The sequence below is a fragment of the Cimex lectularius genome, unplaced genomic scaffold (genome assembly GCF_000648675.2).
Source record: "Cimex lectularius strain Harlan isolate CLEC.00 unplaced genomic scaffold, Clec_2.1 scaffold122, whole genome shotgun sequence".
In the NCBI taxonomy this organism is placed as follows: Eukaryota; Metazoa; Arthropoda; class Insecta; order Hemiptera; family Cimicidae; genus Cimex; species Cimex lectularius.
The window spans coordinates 228696-248236 of NW_019392735.1; the positions used below are offsets into that span (position 1 = coordinate 228696).

The window sequence follows — 19541 nt, forward strand, 5'->3', positions numbered from 1 at the left end:
TATTGTTTAAAGTTTGCAAAGGTTTTGATTATTAAACACGTCTGCCTTCAATCTTCATTTCCTTCAAGCGTCAATCCGTTTCAATTATCATAGGATTCGGAAAGGAATCGTGCCTTGAAACCGAAGGTCCTGCTCATCGGACTGAGGAACAGACAAATCCTGGGGATTCCTTCTAACAGAAGCCACTTCTCAAAGAAATCTCTTGAATTCGAGATGTTTTTGTACACCTTTTTTTCACTTACGACTATCACTAATTGAATAGAACTACTGTTCTTTCTATCTTTAATTAAAAACACACGTACCTTTGAAACCAGACAACCAATTTTGTTACGAATTGAAGAAATTACGTGATACGACAAAATTACGACGACCATGAAAAACATGCAAATATTGTGGTTAACAAACGTGTTTAGATTAGTTTAAAAGTCTAGAGTGAAAAAAAAAGTTTGCTTCGAAGATTATTTACAAAACGAGCACATAAATTTATGCAATTGGATAAACAAAATTGTTTGCCTTTGCCTGTCTATATCGTGACCCAATTCAGACCCGAGTTTACATATATTTTATGAATTTATTTCTGCAAACTATAAATTAAAACTATACCAATTTTTAGAGATTAGAAAGTCCAGAAATAACGCGAAATAACAATGTAACAAATATTTAAAACAACCTTTAATTTTGTTTCGAAAGAGTATCAAGGAACTTAAATTCTCAACAAAGAATAATCGTATCACTTATTCGTTATCATTGTTGCTGTTTTGTACGGGTGAAGTCTTTCGCTTTAATAATCATCATACCCTTTCTTTTCTGATTTATTCACTATACAAAAAAAAATCGATAAAAACTCTGTTAACATTAGAAAATAAATTAATAAAGGAAGAACTATACAAACAGGATAATATATGACAAAATAAAAAAATGGTTTAATAAAGCTACTATCAGGAAAAAAATAGTTGAAGGAATAAAGAATTCCATTAAATTGGTCGTTCCTCGGTCCGCAGATGCTCGCTTTGCATCCTTCTTAACTCCATTCACATGCTCAACTGTTTCTGTTTCAGCAAACTTTACACAACTTAGGTGAAAACCCTAGCCACAAAGTATTGTATTTATTTAGAAATCGTGAGATGCGTTCTGGTGTGATGTAGGTTTCAGAAAAACATTTTCTTTATCGTGCCAACGTTTCGATGTTTATTGAGATCATCTTCAGGGCCTGGGATTTACAAACATTGTTTACATATAACAATTACATTTTGGATGTAGAAAAGTGAATTTATATATATATATATATATATATATATATACAAAAAAATATTTAAAAAAATGTTGTATTGTATAAATTCACTTTTCCACATCCAAAATGTAATTGTTATATGTAAACAATGTTTGTAAATCCCAGGCCCTGAAGATGATCTCAATAAAGATCGAAACGTTGGCACGATAAAGAAAATGTTTTTCTGAAACCTACATCACACCAGACCGCATCTCACGATTTCTAAATAAATATCGATTAACGGTCACTAATCACCACACAAAAGTATTATATGTTCTAAGTATTGTAAGGAAGGAAACATTGAAGATTTTTGTCTATTTATTACTATAGTAAATTTTTCAACACCAAAAATTAACAACGTTATAGACGAATAGAAAAAGATCTGCCAACTAAAGAAAAATCTATAAAGTGAATATTTAATATTATATGACAGCAGATAAATTATATACTATTTAATATATAAGATTTTTTCTGTTTTATCACACGCACGCACACACGCACCCACGCACAAAAGCGCAAACACACCTGTTAGTGACATAAATCAACAAGAAGTTTAATTACACACCGCTATCCCTTAAGATTTAATATTATTTGTTTCTTCTTATTTATTTTGAATAAATACAGACATAAACGTGCAAGAAGGATATTAAAAAACAGATCAGAGTGCAAGTTAAAATACCTCTGAGCTCTCTTATATATCTCAACCGTCAGAAAACTGGTTTGCCCTTGTTCAATGAAGCTATAGAAGGGAAATATATATGTAATTTTGCTAAAATTGATTACACGCACATTTCAGGACAGACGCTGAGCCGTTTTGTAACACTCTACTTTTTATAAATTATTGCAGTATGAAAATATTTGCATTGCTCTTTAATATAAACGAGCCGTTTGTTTAAAGAAAATTCACTCTTCCGGTTTAGCGATTACATACTTTTGAAGCCTTTTATTCACAATATACTAATGAAAATATATACTTTATTTTATTTTTTTGGCATGCAGTTAAACTGTTATGCACGTTTGCAAGGAACAGGTTTGCCCGAGTAAAAGTTTTTTCTGAGAGTGGACCTTCACAGTCCGAATCTTCAAGCCGGGTTTTAAATGCAATTTAAGTACATTTTAACGATTTCCGTATCGTTCGAGTAAATAAAAAATTTGTGGTTCCCTTAGTGCCATCGAATCAGCATAAACCTGGTTGTGAATAAATGGACGAAAAGAATAGATTCAACGGAAAAGTTCGTATTTTCCTAAAAATCACCTATGAGTTTTGTGGTAAACATGATTTTTTTTCTATCAATATTGAACTAAATTAATGATTTTGATTGATACCGAGTTTCTTAAAATTCCTTTATTATACAGCTTGATGCCTTTGAAAGTAATTTTTAAGCACAGATAGGCCAGAAGGAAAAATTATCTAATTGTCAATATCCATAGAACGTTTGAATGGTTGGTTTCTTCTTGGCAGTTTAAAAGAAAACAGTTGTACCTATCCGGTCCTACTTTACAATCGTGGTTCTTAAGAAAGAGTATTTGTGTCGAATGCAGTACCTGCTGCGTCTGGATCTGGGGCTGTTGTATCTCTTGCGGGGACTTCCTCCACTTTAGGACTCCCATGACGGAGTTGACCCAACTCTCGCTGTCGCACTCTCTCATCTACACCGAAATCCTGGCCGGTCTACATTCACACCTTCACTGACACAAGCACGGCGAGCGACTGGTGTCCGTCGGGACTCGCTCCTTCCTCCCCTACCAACTCGAAGCGGCCCCCACCCCGACACAGGTAACTGAAGACGCTGGAACCCTAGGTGAGCTTCTCGGCTGACAGATGTTGCTGACCGTTTTATAACTTCCCTTTTTATTTGGCCGACAATTGTTTAAAGCGATTATTTTATAAAGCCAACCTATTTCGAAAAATCTAGGTTGACTTTCTGCAAAAACTCAATCACGGGTAATAAATAAAATACAATTTTTAAAAGGTTTCCTTTGTTATTAGAAAAAATAGTGCCAAGAACTTTCAGGTAAACGACGGATTTATCCAGTTTAGTGAAAGTTTTTTCAATAGAAAAAAAAAATAGTAAAACGTCCAATCGATAGACCCAAGTACATAAAATTGACCTCTAATTTGGTCATTACTCATCTTTTTGATCTGTCAAACGTATTTTATAACTATTTTATGATCGTTGGGCGACAATTGTAGTAAAAACGTAAAACGACGTTCATTTCATAAAGTCATCCTATGCAAAAATCAAGGTAAATTTTTGCACGCACACACGCACGCGCGCGCACACACACGCACGCACACACACACACACACAATTTATAAAACGTTTTCTGCTGTTATTGCAACTATAAATACTACTGAGAACTTTTGAGTAAAAGACGGATCTACTATTATACACTATGGTGAAAGTTTTTTCTATGGAAAAAAATAGAAAAGTGTAGAATAGATGAACCCAACCTGTAATTTGGTTATATTACAGTTTACATTATAATTTTATTATCGTCGTTGAACTAGAATTATAATAAAAACGTTAAACGACGTTCAATTCATAAATTCATCCATTATAAACATAAAAAAAAATCTTGGTTAATACTTGCAAATTGCAAATCTCAGATACGACCAATAAACAAAACACCAATCATAAAAGGTTTATTTTCTTTATTCCAAATCTAACTACGAGAACGTTTTAAAAAATGAATTTAATTTTATCTAGTATAGTGAGTTTAAAAGAAAAATTTTAAAAAAGTTATATCGGGTGATCCAATGCATAAAATTGCCCTAATTAATCATTTTTGATCTTTTTGGTCTGATTATCCTCGTTATTTTCCTCTGTCAAGTGCGATTAGGAAAATCTTTATATTTCAATGACAATACAGTTAAAACAAAAAGGAAAAAAAGAGTCTTACTCTATAACTAGATATTTTTCTTTTTTTTAAACAAATTTGACAACCTGAGACAACGAGAGGCTAGGAAGTTAAGAAAACAGGAGCAAGAAAATAAACGCGAAATTTTCCGTTTTATGTATTAGTAGCTTTTACATAACTGTTGTATTTTTCTAAAAACTTAATTTTATATTATGAGATTTTTTCCATTGGGTCGGCGATGATGTACTAGTTTGGGCGTTACCGATCATTTTGCTATGCTTGTTTTAGCTGGTTTGGTCTGTCAGACGCTATCGCCATCTTCGTACTTTGCCAATGATGTTATTTTGTCCTTTTTGTTTACGTTTCTGATTTAAAACGGTCTTTAACTTGGTGGGTTGGCGTCCTTGCCCTGCTTATAACCCTGACCCACCAGTAAATCCTCGAAATCGCGAAAGGGTCTGACAGACCTAAGCAATAAGCTGGCCAAAACAGGTCTACAAACAAGTTTATCAATGCGGTAAAATATAAAACGAATTTAAAGCAAATTATAAAGTTATGTAGGGCGCCTGGACTTCCCAAGATCTTTGAAGTCCTAGCTCAATTGACTTTTCGGCATTTAAGTATTCTATAAATCATTCAACGTCTGGGGTCTTGAGCCTTCAGGTAAAAAACAGCCTTAATTTTACCAAAATGACGCTGGTAGAAAAACTGTCGTAATCTCCAAAACCGGATTTTTACGATTGACTTTCTTTTCGTTTATTCCAGACCAAAATTAGAATAATGTAATAATAATTAAAATTATATTATTATTTTAATTTCTATTAATCCTATTTTAAATTAATTATATTCTTTTTTTATTCTAAATTTAATCTATTAGTGTAATTATTAATAAATCTAACAATATTAATAAAAATATACTAGAGAAAACTGAAAAAAAACAAAAAAAAAAAAACAATCCTAAATCATCTTTATTTATAAAATTATACATTTTGGACGAATATTGAACAATAAATTAACTTTACATTCTATAGTTTCTTATGAGCAAAACTTTTATTTTAATGAGTTTACAACTAGGTACACGTAACTGTTAAGAAATAACGACCTGAATTGTTAATTTGGTCATTTCGAACGTTTTGTTCTGCGTAAGGGGCAACCTTTTTTCGGGCTTTGGCCCGAAAGCAGGTGCCTGTTTGTATACCGCGTATGGCCAATCCTCAATCGGGTGAGGAGGATCCCTCTTCTCCTGCTCAGATTCGCTTGCACTTATTATTTGTACAATAAATTATATTAATCTTCTTATACGTTATTTGATCGATTGTAAGATATTGTAAGATTGTAGTCTCTCGGGTGATGAACCTGTAATTTGGTCGTAACCGATCATTTTGGTCTCTCGCCTTTCATTGGCCGGTTTGTCAGACGCGTTTTCGCCATTTTCAGTGTGTCTTATACGTGAAGACATCTCCAATCTTTCCGGAAATAAAAATATTACACTTTCAAAACCTTCCTTTCACTACATCTTGGTAATATAAAAAGTAAAGTGTTATGTAAATATTCTAACACGTATTTTAAACAGCCTTGAAAAAAATGACGTTTTTAATATTTAAGGTGAAAAATAAAAGTTGAATGAATATTCGTTTCAATAAGAACTTTGCTGGAAAATATGTTTAAAAGTGAGAATTTGGAGTCAGGAAATTGGCCTGTTTTCTATCCCAACTTGCTTGTACATTCAAAATGAGAAGGTAACCGGGGAGGAAAAGGAGATTAAAGATTTACATAAATTTGACTTGAACTTTTCTTTCCAATAGGCTTCGAACGGATAAACCGTTCTTCCTGAAGAAATTCTGAAACCGTAATAGTCACGAAATATAAATAAATCTTACACGGTGATATAGTCAAGGCAAAGGATGGAAGATTTTGTTTCCTCGTAGTAAATATTAACTTGCAATTGCTATTCATAAAATTGGGGAAAGGTCAGAAACGATGTCTATCGACTCTTTCCTTTTGCTGTCGACGATACCTATTATGGATTTAGTCGAATTGAAAGGAAGAGGAACGCTTATATGTAAGTTTAATAGTTATTTATTTTATATTCCTTGTAATATTATTTTTGAATTAATTAATATTTAGGAAAGGTATTGGTTGAGAATAAAAGTCAGCGTCACGAGCGGGATTCGAACCCACGACCTTCGGCTAAATACGCCGCTACTCTACCACTTGAGCTATCGTGACTTCGATCCGCTCGGACGCTAACTTCCCACCTCAACCTCACCGAATCTTGAATTTCCCCTCCTTTTTGCCATTTTTCAAATAAGTAGAGATAAAAAGTCCCGATCGAAGTCACGATAGCTCAAGTGATAGAGTAGCGGCGTATTTAGCCGAAGGTCGTGGGTTCGAATCTTCCTCGTGACGCTGACTTTTTTATCTCAACCAATACCTTTCCTAAATATTAATTAATTCAAAAATGTTAATTGATCAATCGGACCAAGAACTGTAATGGATTATTTTTGAAGTTAATACGAGATCAGATTTAAGTATCAAAATGGTCAACCTGTCGTTATTTTACGATTATCGGATAAAGTGTAAATTATTCAATGCATTTCTGCATGAATGAGTTTGAAAGAAAGTCTTTGCCTGTTGTTTCCATTCACATTCATTCTATTAAGAAGAACCAAAATAGATAAATTCATCAAACAATAATTAGCGAACTATCAACTATTTTTAGTTTAGAAAGGGCTTAATGCGTAACGAGCTTTATAAGTTTGTTGAACACGTACGTGTATTGTCATCGATCAGGCTAATTTATTCTCGCCGTTTTCTGGAACGAATCATCATCTTTAGTGGTTTAGTCTAATTTTTGTTTAGATTTCGAAAGTCAGATGAGGAGAATTACTTGCTAATTTATTCCACTTTTTTTATTTTAATTAAAAATAAAGATGAAGTCATCGTCTTACTGGAATGACAGTAAGGGTTGATGATGAGTGACGATAGAGAAGAAAAACTGTCTATGAACAGAATATGTTTTTAATGAACGTTTCGCGATTCCTTCAAAATATATCCAACCCTATTTGAACAGGCCCATTTGGATATTCGGTCAACAGCCTCACGCCGAATTCGTAGCGCGTAATGCTAGATATCATCAGAGGGAATTTCAATCCGGACTGACAACAGCTGCTTCTCTTCGGTGCTTATGCTAATTGCAAGGTTCTTGATCCCCAGGAGCCCTCCTGGGCAGGCGATAGGATCGGCCGACGCGTATCAGCGGCTGTAGAAATGGCCGTGAAGCATGACTCCGACCGCAAGGATGCCGACCTTCCGTGAAGGAGGTAAACCGAAATTATCCACGACTCCCTTCCAACGAGGAAATAAATGGCTTTCGAAAAAGAAATGATCTCCATTTTGTCATGCGGCTAGGAAAGATAGGAATGTTGACAGAATTTTCTACTAGTACTAGAAACGAATCCAATACTTACCTGAAAAAGAAAACTCAAGTTATACCGATAATAATGAGAGATTTTTACAATCAACAGCGTATAATAAATAGTTTATTATTAAATTTGGTGAAAACAAGTAAAAAAATCCGTTGGAATAGTCGTTTCGTATCCTTGCAGTTTGGGTCTGTCATACGAGTGTGTTATTTAGTATTTAACTAGGCATAACCCATATTAATAGTAGCAATGTAACAACATAAACTATAACGTCAACGTGTCACACAAATAAAATGATTTAGTAGAAGACTCACCACTGAATTTGGCGAGAAGCTGAAAGACGTCTGAAAGGCCAAAATAGCGAGGATATGTAGACAAAAGAGATCAGAAACGATTAAAATAAAATAAAATGTAACAATTATTGTAAAAAACATGTCAATGAAGCTGATCAGTAGAAAATTAACGAACGTAATATTAACAGCCCAAAAGTGAGAAAACTTTAAAGGAAAACCCTTAATACTCTAATATCCCAAACCTAGAAACCGCTAAATGTCCAAATATTTCAAACAAATGTTTATCATCGTGATAAAGAAATGGTTAAAACCTAAAGAAATCTATTCGTAAGGTAATAGTAAAAAAATTAAAAAATAAAGCATGGAGACATGTGCACCAAAGTAGATAGATTGAGAGAGGAAGAGGGATTGGGAGAGAGAGGGAGAAAGAGAAGAAAGAAGTAAGAGAATAAAATAGATGCGCAGAGAGGAACAGCATGAAACAATGTGAAGATGAAAATATCGAAAAAATAAAGAGAAGACAAAAGAACTTGAAAATGTACAAATATAGAAAAAGAAACACAAAGCGAGAAAAAGAAAAGAGAGAGAGAGAGAGAGAGAGAGAGAGAGAGAGAGAGAGAAGAAAGATATGAAAATAGATGTGCCGAGAGGAAGAGCATGAAACAATATGAAGATACAAAGATATCGAAAAAATAAAGAGAGGACAAACGAACTTGAAAATGTATAGATATAGAAAAAGAAACCCAAAGCGAGAAAAAGAAGAGATAGAGGGGGGAAGAAAGAAGAAAGATACGAAAATAGATGTGCCGAGAGGAAGAGCATGAAACAGTGTAAAGATACAAAGAAATTGAAAAAATAAAGAGAAGACAAAAGTACTTGAATATGTATAGACATAGAAAAAGAAACACAGAGAGAGAGAGAAAAAGAAAAGGGAGAGAGACACACAAATTGACGTCTCTTGAACCTTCTGCCATTTAACTTGGACGTACATATTTAACAGTACTTGACAAAGGTTTCAAATAGAAAGTAAGAGTAGTAACACAGGGAGGTATAATATATAAATATGTATAAATCAAACATGGTTTATGAAAAACTAATTAAAAAGCAATTAATTCAGTAGTGCGGTGGAATAGCTTAATTTCAACCTACAATCATAACCAAAAGAAAACTAATCAACTGTAAAATTGGTGAGGTTTCTTACGATGAGGTTGTTACGTACACAGTTGGTAGCAAATCTAACAAATGATATTGCATTGTTTAGTTGTAATATACGGGTATAAATGCAATTCAATAAATTGAAATATTTTGGTTGGTAAAATGTTGTTTTGACAATGTCCGTGTGATAGTGAGCCTGTTGCTTGTTCCTCTCCAACCATCCAGGTCCAACCATTCATTCTCCCTAGGTTTATTTGTCATAATATATACTAATTTTAAAAATTACATTGTTTGCCTCGGTATTGTTTGTCAAAGGTATTTGAACAATGTGAAGGGGTAAAATGCATATGTTTTGTTCAGTAGTCTGGTATATTTTGTTATGTTTTTATTGTGTAGTGTTCACTGGTGTGTGGAGCGTTTTTATTTTATTTTTTCATTGAATGAACTAACAATAACTTCAATATACGTGTTAACACAGTTATATTCACCTTAAATGATCTTATCCTTCCCTTGCAACTGTAATTTATTTTTCTGCTATACCTTAAACATTATGTAAAGCTAAGACCAGGTGCTAGGGTAAGGGAAGTAAAAGGGCAAATGGAATTTTAACGCCCGACTAAACGCGATTGTGTGGCTTTCTCGGCGAGGGTCCATTTATTAAATTGTCCTCTCTGAATCCAGTATTATTTTTCTGTTGAAAATTGTAAAATAAATTCTCACGGAGATGGGATGCTGCTGTCGTAATATTACTTCCTAGATGTTAAGACGGTTTCCTTGGCTTTCCATTGAAATAATAGGTCGATTGTTTAAAGTTTAAAAGTAAACTGTTTGTGAGAGTCTGAATATGATTGATGGTCTGATTACTAATTTTTAACATCCACTTCCTTTATGATATTCCATGATTCATTAAACCTTTCCCACTTTAAACAGTTGATTATTTAATGAAATAAACATAAAATAAATGTTGTGTTTTATTTTACTATGCAAGGACTCGAACTCATCATGTAATTTGAGAAAATAAATACCGACAGACTTTTCAAGGATTTCTTCTTGGAGGACCATTCATTCAAGGTTTTAATTGTATTTATGTAAGGTATTGGTTGAGAATAAAAGTCAGTATCACGAGCGGGATTCGAACCCTCGACCTTCGGCTAAATACGCCGCTGCTCTACCACTGGAGCTATTGTGACTTCGATCCACTCGGACACCAACTACTTGAAAAATGGCAAAAAGTAGGGAAAATTCAAAAAGATGGATTGAGATGGGAAGTTTCATTCTATGCAAAAAGGGGTGTAGTTTAATTTACAAAATAAATAAGTAAATAAAAATCGCTGCCTCCTACACCAAAACTTGTGAGTCAATGGCAAAAGTAAAAGGTGCAATGTACGGATTTTAAGTAGTGTCATATTATAAATGTGCTTAAATAGTACAACTTTGTAATTAAACGTTTATTTTATGATTTATATCATACATGGAATAATTATTAACTGTTTTTTTTTAACCTACGCAAAATCCTACAGCACTCGCTACTCACCATCTCGAACACCAATACAATTTCGACTTCAAAAATCCAAAAGTATTACACACAGTACAAAACNAAAGAAAATGTTTTTCTGAACACCAGACCGCATCTCACGATTTTTAAATAAATAAATGTTTTTTTTTGTTAAAGTAAAATTTTCAGATATCATTTTCTGGTCAACATACCATTTTCGCTGCAATATTTGCATACAATCTTCGTTGCAGCCATGTCTTTTTTTCTCGATAAATTGCGAATAATAAAAGGTAGGTATCCAAGAAATTTTCTGCGGCCTTTCCTTCCTTATTTTTCCCGAGGTTTTCTCATCCTGGGGCACCGTTAACCGTATCAAAACCATTTCAATCCTCATCGATTTCTTTTGTTTCCCGAAGCTAAAAGGCCTTCATAGCACGAACCTTTTATTAATTGCAGGTCAGTTTGCCGAATAAATAGCGTCAATTGATCTCATCCTTGACACGTCGAATATGCACGCAAGGGATCAGATCTCCGCATTAATTGCAATATCGGAAAAGGCCTTTCCGGTAACAGTGTAATCGTGCTAAGGACATTTTTTTATCTATAACTTTCCGCAGGACTGTCACGATAATAACGTTTTCGCGGACAATTTCGCATTAACGAGCCATATTTTCCTTGTTAATAACGTGTCAATAATATAAACACACAAAAATCTAAATACTAACAAAACTTTTACCGATGATATCTAGACCAATAAAAATGGGTGAAACGGTAACTTCAGTGTTTTGTAAAGCTGTGCAATTCTTGCCTTTTTGAATGGTTTCAACTTATACGCGCTTTTATCTGTTTTGTTTAGTCAGAGGTATGGCCCGCCAGCTATTGTTCATTTACGGGCCATTGACCCAATGGATAATCTTCTGTTTACTCTCACTACTTTCTCCTGTATCAAATAAACTGCAGACATTGATCTTGCACAATATTCGGTCCATCCAGATAAATGTCAGATGATAACAAATAAGGGCGAATTTAAAACGGGAAATGTCCTGGAACAATGGAGTAATATTGGAGGTAATTTGACCATTATTTGAGTATTTATCTATTTTCTTCTCTATTTTCTTTTAAGACACTATCTTAAAGCAATATATTCAAATATAGAAATGTTTGGCTATATAATAAAAATCTCATTGGGACATAAATTAATCACAATTTACTCAGTGGGTCCAACAAGTGCACAATTTTTCCATCTGATCAATAAAAATCCTGAGATTTCCTCTTGTAATGGACTTGTAGTTTGGTCGTTCCGCTCATTTTGGCCTGCCCAAGCACTGAAGATGGTGCCCAAAAGCGTCCGCTGAAAAACCTAAAAATGAAAATCGGAAACGACCAAAATAAAATTCGAACTCTTATCATTTCTATCAACCCACAGAGTTGTTTTTTCCGTTCACCACAAAATTGTTTAGTTCATTATTCCCTCTGCACTTTCGTAATAGTACCTCCGTACAGTACCGAATAATACCTCTAATAACGAGATATGTAAACTATCAAATTTTGATAATAAAACTAGAGAATACATTTAATAATAAGCACGAAAATGAGTAATAGATGATACCATGTGCAATTAATTACTCATATCAGTCCTGGTGAGTAGTTTAATCTGTTTTAAATTGTTCACGTCGAGATTTTCCGAGTACGGTTTAGAAACAATTAAATTCTAATTATCCATATCATAGAAACCTAAAATACTTAAATCAAGTTTATGAATTTTATTAATTTGTTTTTTAATACGTCAATATGGTTGTTCGTTTGGTCTGGTCTGCGAATGGATAAATAGGTTTTAGCAGAGTTTCGAATGTAAGTATAAATGAGGGAATTCGGGATGAAAGGAGGGGCTAAATTAGAGGCTGTTTGGCCAAATCAATTATCAACTGGGAAAAGGATTTCTCAAGGAGCACGGTCGGTTATGGAACCGTTGTCGTAACAGGCTTTGTTTCGGTCGCAAAGCGCCCCAAGCCCCGGCAGTGGCGTTCTGCCCGGTTCCATTATGCTAAATTGGCCCGAGGCCGAGGTCTCCAGAGTTCACGTGGAGTTCCAGCGGCACAACTTACTACTTAGCGGATTCCGGAGGCTTTGAGTTGTTCAGTACATTTGCCGAGACGCGAGGAATGGACGGGATTATTATTAATTCATGGAACAAGAGATCCTCCCCGCTCCTTGTTCCACAACAAGGGACTTATTAAATGATATTAGAAAGAGTTTCTACATTATGGCATCCCAGGAATAGAAGCCCCAGCTGCAGAAGGACCAGAAACTCCGAAAATACTTAGCTACATCCCTTATAAATAGTCCACCTTCCTTGAGTGCAAAACAACACTCATTTTTAAACATGAAAGACAGTCATCCAACATTTCTCAATGTGAACTTATAGTCTAGCTTTCCTGGATTTTAAACCTTGCCCATCTCTGAGGAAAATAAGAAAATCGCTACTCTCTCTCTCTCTCTCTCTCTCTCTCTCTCTCTCTCTCTCTCTCTCTCCTCTCTGAATTCAGGCTATGATCACACGCGATGGTTCTTGAGCTTTCAAAAGGATTTTTTAAAATGCTAATTTAATAACGATTTGTTTTATTAGATGTACGTGACTAATTTGTTCGAACGACACATATGTGTGTTCCATTCCAAACTCCAAATAATAACATGTTGTTGTTTTGATTTCGAAAATATTCAACAGTAACAGTCTTAATAATCCGTAAAACATAAAAAACATGACAAACCTTTATTGAGATTAGATAAAATTATATATTCCATCAACGTTTTGTACTCTATTAGTGATCGTAACATCAAATTTAAAGAAATAAATGTTGGCAAAGATAAATGAGGAGAATGTTAGCAAAATAATTAATAAGATTGGGAGGAAAAGTGGGTCAAGAGATAGATAGATAGAGCAGGGAGAGAAAAAGAGAGAGAGACAGAGGAGAGTGAGATAAATAGACCAACAGGGAAGAGAGTGAGAGAAATAGACCAATAGGGAAGAGAGTGAGGGAGAATGAGAGTGGGATTGAGAAATAAAGAGAAAAAAGAAAGAGAGAGAGAGAGGAGGGAAAGTGAGAGCGTAAGAGAGAGAAAAAATGAGAGCGTAAGAGAGAGAGAGATTGAAAAGTAGAGGGAAAAGAAGTTGAAAAGAGAAAGAGAGGAGAGAAATACAGAGAAAGAAAGTGAGAGCGTGAAAGAGAGAGGTAGAATGGAAGAGGGTGAAAAAGAAGTGGAAAAGAGAAATAAAAAGAAAAAGAGATATAGAGATATATAGAGAAATAAGCAGAAAGAAAGTGCGAGCGTGAGAGAGAGAGAGAGCAGAGGAGAGTGTGAGAGAGCGGAGAGATAAAGGGAGAGTGACAGAGCGAGAAAGGCAGAGAGAGGGAGAGGGAGAATAAAAAAATAGAATGAGATAGTGAAACTGGGCTTCCTTACTTAAGAAAAACGGAAAATACCGGTAGGTATATATCATTTTTATTAAATTTTAAGTTCCTTGTTTTGCCATAATTTGAAAGTTCTTCAACGTGCCTCGCGATTTCAAATTCAAACAAACTCAAATCAAAGCTAAATCTTTTTTCAGTTACAATAATACAGTCCTGTTGGACAAGAGGGGTAATAGTTTAGCGCTCATTCGTGTGTCAACTTTGTTTAAACATCCTTTTTTATGTTTGTCTTCTATTGTCGTTTCAATAGTTTAATTGTTTTGAGTAGTTTTTCTTTTGTATTAAGAACAGGTTTAAACAACTGTCAGGGACAAACGATCACTTCATTATCATCAAGATCACCTTCAAAAGAGTTGTAAGAGGTGTAAAAATTCAATAATACCTAAGATGCCTAAATGCACCCAAACAATAAATATTGGAGGAACGTAAACAAAAGGCGTACATTAATTCACGGCCGTTTAATGAAATCCGGCCTGGGATGAATCTAGACACATATTCGCTTTATTCGGCTAACGGTGGGATGAAGCGGTGGACGGCAAATTCGGACGGGATTCCAGACTTCGTGGAATAAATGGTGGAAGAGCGTGTCGGCATTTCTATCCTACGTGAAATCGTTCGTCCCGTCAGGCCCGAACAAAAGGGGAATTTGGGCCATGGCGATCTAGCAAAGGTAGTAATTTAAGTTCAAATCATGCCTCGGAAACATGTTTTCAAGGGATGTTTTTTTTCGAAATAGAACCGGATTTCTAAGCTTTCTTCCAAATCGAAGAAAAGGAAAAATGTGTTTTACTTTTTTGGATGATATCATTGTGATATTTTGTTTTACAAATGAAGAAAACTGGAAAAAGATCAGTCAGCTTAACGTAGAATCAAGTTGATTAAAACAATTAAAGAATTTTTTTTATTAATAAAAGTTGATTGGCTAAAGAAAAACATTATTTGATGTAAAAGTTAATACAGGGGAAGGAAAAGTAACAAAGCAGCGGTTCGATCTCAACTCTATGATGATGTCGATTTTGCGAAATGTCTCGTGAATTTAATCTAGGAATCCCATATTAAAAAAAATTGCAAGTAGGTTCTAGGATTCGAACCCTGGACACCTTGATCCTGGACTCAGTGATGCCCCCCCGAGCTAAAGCCTTAGCCCTTTCTGGTCTTGTTCTAGAAGACTATACCAAACATAAATGATTCAATGAAGAAATTTGGAGTTTCTCATGTTAAATACCTTGTACAACCTCTTAATCAACAGGAATGATGGACAACGACCAAAGCTCGCACATGTCAAAACGGACTCACCCTGTCTTTACCATAAAATCATGTTTTTTTTTTAAAGCATTTCATTGCTACTTGAATACGAGAGTATGTGAATATTGGATGCTTGGAGATGCCATGAGAGAGTAGTATTTTCATCAATTAATAATTCTTACTGATGGGTAAAATTAGTAGAAAATAAGGGTTTTTACTCGGTGGACTGTACACGAAACTTGGCGCCCGGAAAAATGTCAAAATTAGATGCTCTTCTAGGAAAAGACTGTGGGTCTCCCTAAATTTGCCCCAGAGGCGAAAATATGTCCATTACGATTTTCAAGAACATCTGGAAAACATGAGTGGAAAGAGGACATTTCAAAACATCCCATTAACCGCAACCAACGTGCATTTTTAAAAGAATTAAGTCAGCATAGAGGTTTGCTAACAGTGTGTCAGAAAAAACTATTATTTCTCTTGTTAATGACAAGGATATTGGTAATGAATTTTGAGTTTGTGGACTCAGATGGTCTTTATTAAATTTTCCTGTTTAATCAACTGGAATAAAGCTATACAGCAGTAAGATAAATGACCTTGATCTCATGTTTAATCTTTATCGTTTGGAAAAGGCAAATAGAGGAAATCTTGCCCTACCCTGCTTATATCCTTTACATCAGGCTGTGTGTCTATGTTTTTATTCAGTCAATTGTTCGAAAATTATACTTATTTAAAACATCTAGGATAAAATTAGTAATCAATTGGTTTCATGGAATCCGAAGCGTATCTGAGCTAAATTGAAATGCTAAGATAATGGAAAATTATTGATATTTTGAAGACTATCACTGTTTTTACACGCAAACCTTTGTAAAGAAATATTAATAATAAAAAAATAAATGTGTGGTTTTTAGTGACCGTTAGTCAATGATTATTCGTAGATCGTGAGATGCGGTCTGCTGTGACATAGGTTTTAGAAAAACATTTTCTTTATCGTGCCAACGTTTCGATCTTTATTGAGATCATCTTCAGGCTCAAAGTGTTTATTTTCTGTGTAGATGTTTCATTGTCGTCTGTCGTGTTGAGAGTGCCAGTGATATATTGATCATCTCGACACGATAGACAAGAATGACTCATATACCAGAAAACAAACACTTTGAGCCCTGAAGATGATCTCAATAAAGATCGAAACGTTGGCAGGATAAAAGAAATGTTTTTCTAAAACCTACATCACACCAGACCGCATATCACGATCTTCAAATAATCCTAAAATATAATAGTAATCATGTTGAACTGGCACTTGATTACTAACTAGGATAACTTAGCGGGCCATCTTGAGATGGACCCGAACTTTAGGCGCGCTAAATATTTAAATTTGTAGAAAATAGTATTAGCGTGTGAATCTTTCACACACGCAAAGGCAGCTGTTTAATTTTTTCTCTCATATATGCGTTATTATGCTATTCGCTATGAAATATGATGTAAATTGCCTCTACAGCTCACAAACGTCGACATCTTGAATCTTTTCAACTTTAGAATTCTCTTTGAAGACAGCTCTTACGTTCTCACACATCGTTTTAAAGGGGTACATAATGGGTAAACGTCATTTTTGGAGGTATAAAAACGTCCAAAATTGTTTCCGTTGTCCTAGATTTACCGTTCCGAGTTACCCGTTGTCCACTCAGTGAACACAAAAGTGGACAGTTCCCGATTGGGCGTCGCAGTAACGGGACACTCCGACGAATCGCCAAGTAGGCCGTAGCATCGGTCACGCCTTCAACAAACAGAGAATATTTTTTGCCTTTTGTTAGACGAATCATCTGCTAAAAACAAACGAAGAACTAATGCCGTGTAACTAGGTTTTTTTTTTAAATAGAAAGCTCGCATGCCCCAACTACTTAAAGCTGTTAAACAAAATCGATAAGGGGGAAACTAGGTTGATAAACCTTTTGTTTCTGTTACACCATTGTAAAAACTTTTCAATTTAGGAGAAGTTCAGGAAAGAAAAGAGTTTCACGTTAACAATTCAGCATATCACTCTGCTATTTCCAACTTGATATACATATATGTAAATATTAATCCAATTATGTTTTAGTGGTCAATTGACCAAGTGACTTTTTTCAATTAATTGTTCTTTCTATGTAAGGTCTTGGTTAAGATAAAAAAGCCAGTGTCACGAGCGGGATTTGAATCCACGACCTTCGGCTAAATATGCCGCTACTTATGAAGTGGCCACGGGGAGTTGTTTAATGAAGTCAAGTCATAAGTCGTCGAGAATCCAATCCTGATTACATGATATTTGAAAATGGCAAAAAGAGGGGAACTGGAACGGTTGTAGATTGAGATGGAGAGTTGGTGTCCGAGAGGATTGAAGTCACGATAGCTCACGTGGTAGAATAGCGGCGAATTTAGCCGAAGGTCGTGGGTTCGAATCCCGTTCGTGACACTGACTTTTTTATCTCAACCAAGACCTTACATAGAAAGAGTAATCTATATGTAAAGTTAATCTACAAGTCGGAAATATAGATAGTGATGTGCTGAATTGTTATCGTGAAACTCTTTTCTTTCCCAAACTTCTAAATTGAAAAGTTATACAGACATAACTAAGCATTTATATATACATATATGAAAGTATAAATGTGTATATTTCCATTAATTAACTCTCGGTGGGGAGAGAAAGGCGATGTATTAGCTAAATGAGGAGGAATTAATTTTATCTTAAGCATGCCTCTGTCGGGGATTAAAGACATTTCCTGAAATGGGTTTGAATGTTTTACTTTCGCCGAATTTTAAGCAGGAATAAACGATAATAAATAAATGATGATTAATTAATTTTTTACAACCTCATTTAATTATTCAAATGAACCAATTGGTGAATTTTTAATATTTTATTATCCAAATGTGTCTGGAAAACTTAAGTAAATTAGCATACCGTAAAGCACGAGTACCGTATTTAGTAATTATTAATAAATATGTAGATAATTATTTTTAAAAAGTTATTCAGAGTATTTACATTTTACATCTAAAAATATCGATATTTTGCTGTATCGATGCTTGTTACTATATCAAGAAGTTTTTTTTTGTTGTTAACTAGGACAGGATGGCGAAAAGTATATTTGATTAAGATTAAATATTGGTGCTATACATGAAATGAAAAGAATTAATTTTTGAACAATACTTTTTATTATCTTAAAATACTTCCTAGGTTATGAGTTTCTCTTCAATTTTTGATTGGATTTGCTCCATAGCCCATTATATTGTTATTCCCATTAGACAGAACAGTAATAACTCATAAGAATCTATTAGAATAGTTCGGGAAAACTTGTTTTCATTTCGTTCACTCTACATAACAGGAAAATTAGCTGTCATAAGATCTGACATTTTATTGCTTATTTAATACCTTATTTAATACGATATTGGAAGTTGTATGAGGCAGAAGTAGACAATGAATAAAAAGACAAACAATTATCATTCCATATCAAGGTGTTTTAACAACCAATATACAACAATCAGCGTTTTTTTCCACAACAATTTAAACTAAGCAATAAATTAGTCTATTAATATTTACACCACTGATATCTAACTGGCCGTTATAAGTGGGCCCATTTACACTGACATTGCGCGATTAGAAGCTGAAATTGCAAAGAGACTGTCATTGATTTTGCATGTGCGATCTGTTTACGTGATCATAACAACATTGCCCGCTGTGTATACGGCGAATAGGAAGGGCCCTCGGATGCTGCCATGGGGAACGTCGGTTTTGCTCAAAAGAGTACGATATAGGTCCAAAATGCATCTGTTCATTGGAGTTAAGTTAGCCGAAACCAAATTGATGGTGAGGTAGGTTACTGTTTCAGCTGTAGGAGAAGTTGAATGTTATAACTAGCTAGGGCAAAATCATAATTATATACTATGCTATTAGATACTATGCTATTTTCGTCAGTAAAAGCGCGTATAATATTATCACGGAGAACAAGGTTTTCGGCTGTGTATATTGTGATTAGGAAAGGTCATATGATGCAGCGCTGAGCGACACCCGCTTTAATGGGACTATTAGATATTTCATCGTTTATATCAATCGCGTTAAGAGGAACTTTTCATGGATTTTGTATCCATGATATATATACATATATATACAGGGTGAATTGCTACTCGTGCTACAAACTTCTCCAGTAGATTCTTCACCCTAAAATGAACAAAAAAGTTCATATTGTCCATGGTCCGATTCTCAACCATTTCAGAGTAATTTCGCTTTTTATCGATTTTGAAAGATATCACGTCCTGGCGTCGGAAAATCGTGATATCTTTTAATCTAAACATTTCTCTGAAAAT

At 34.5% G+C, this 19541-nt stretch overlaps 1 protein-coding gene across 4 annotated transcripts in view; it reads right to left on the reverse strand.

Moving 5' to 3' along the window:
- The window catches only part of LOC106662279 (rap1 GTPase-activating protein 1), a 378158-nt gene that overhangs the window by 82535 nt on the left and 276082 nt on the right, over positions 1 to 19541 (reverse strand). The window contains exon 1 of one of the 4 annotated variants that reach the window (XM_014386260.2): positions 2816 to 2990. The exons of the other annotated variants lie outside the window; for them this stretch is intronic. Within the exon in view, the coding sequence (XP_014241746.1) occupies positions 2816 to 2920 (105 nt within the window). The 5' untranslated portion in view covers positions 2921 to 2990. Of the gene's footprint in view, positions 1 to 2815; positions 2991 to 19541 lie in introns of those variants that run through there. 4 annotated transcript variants of the gene reach the window in all.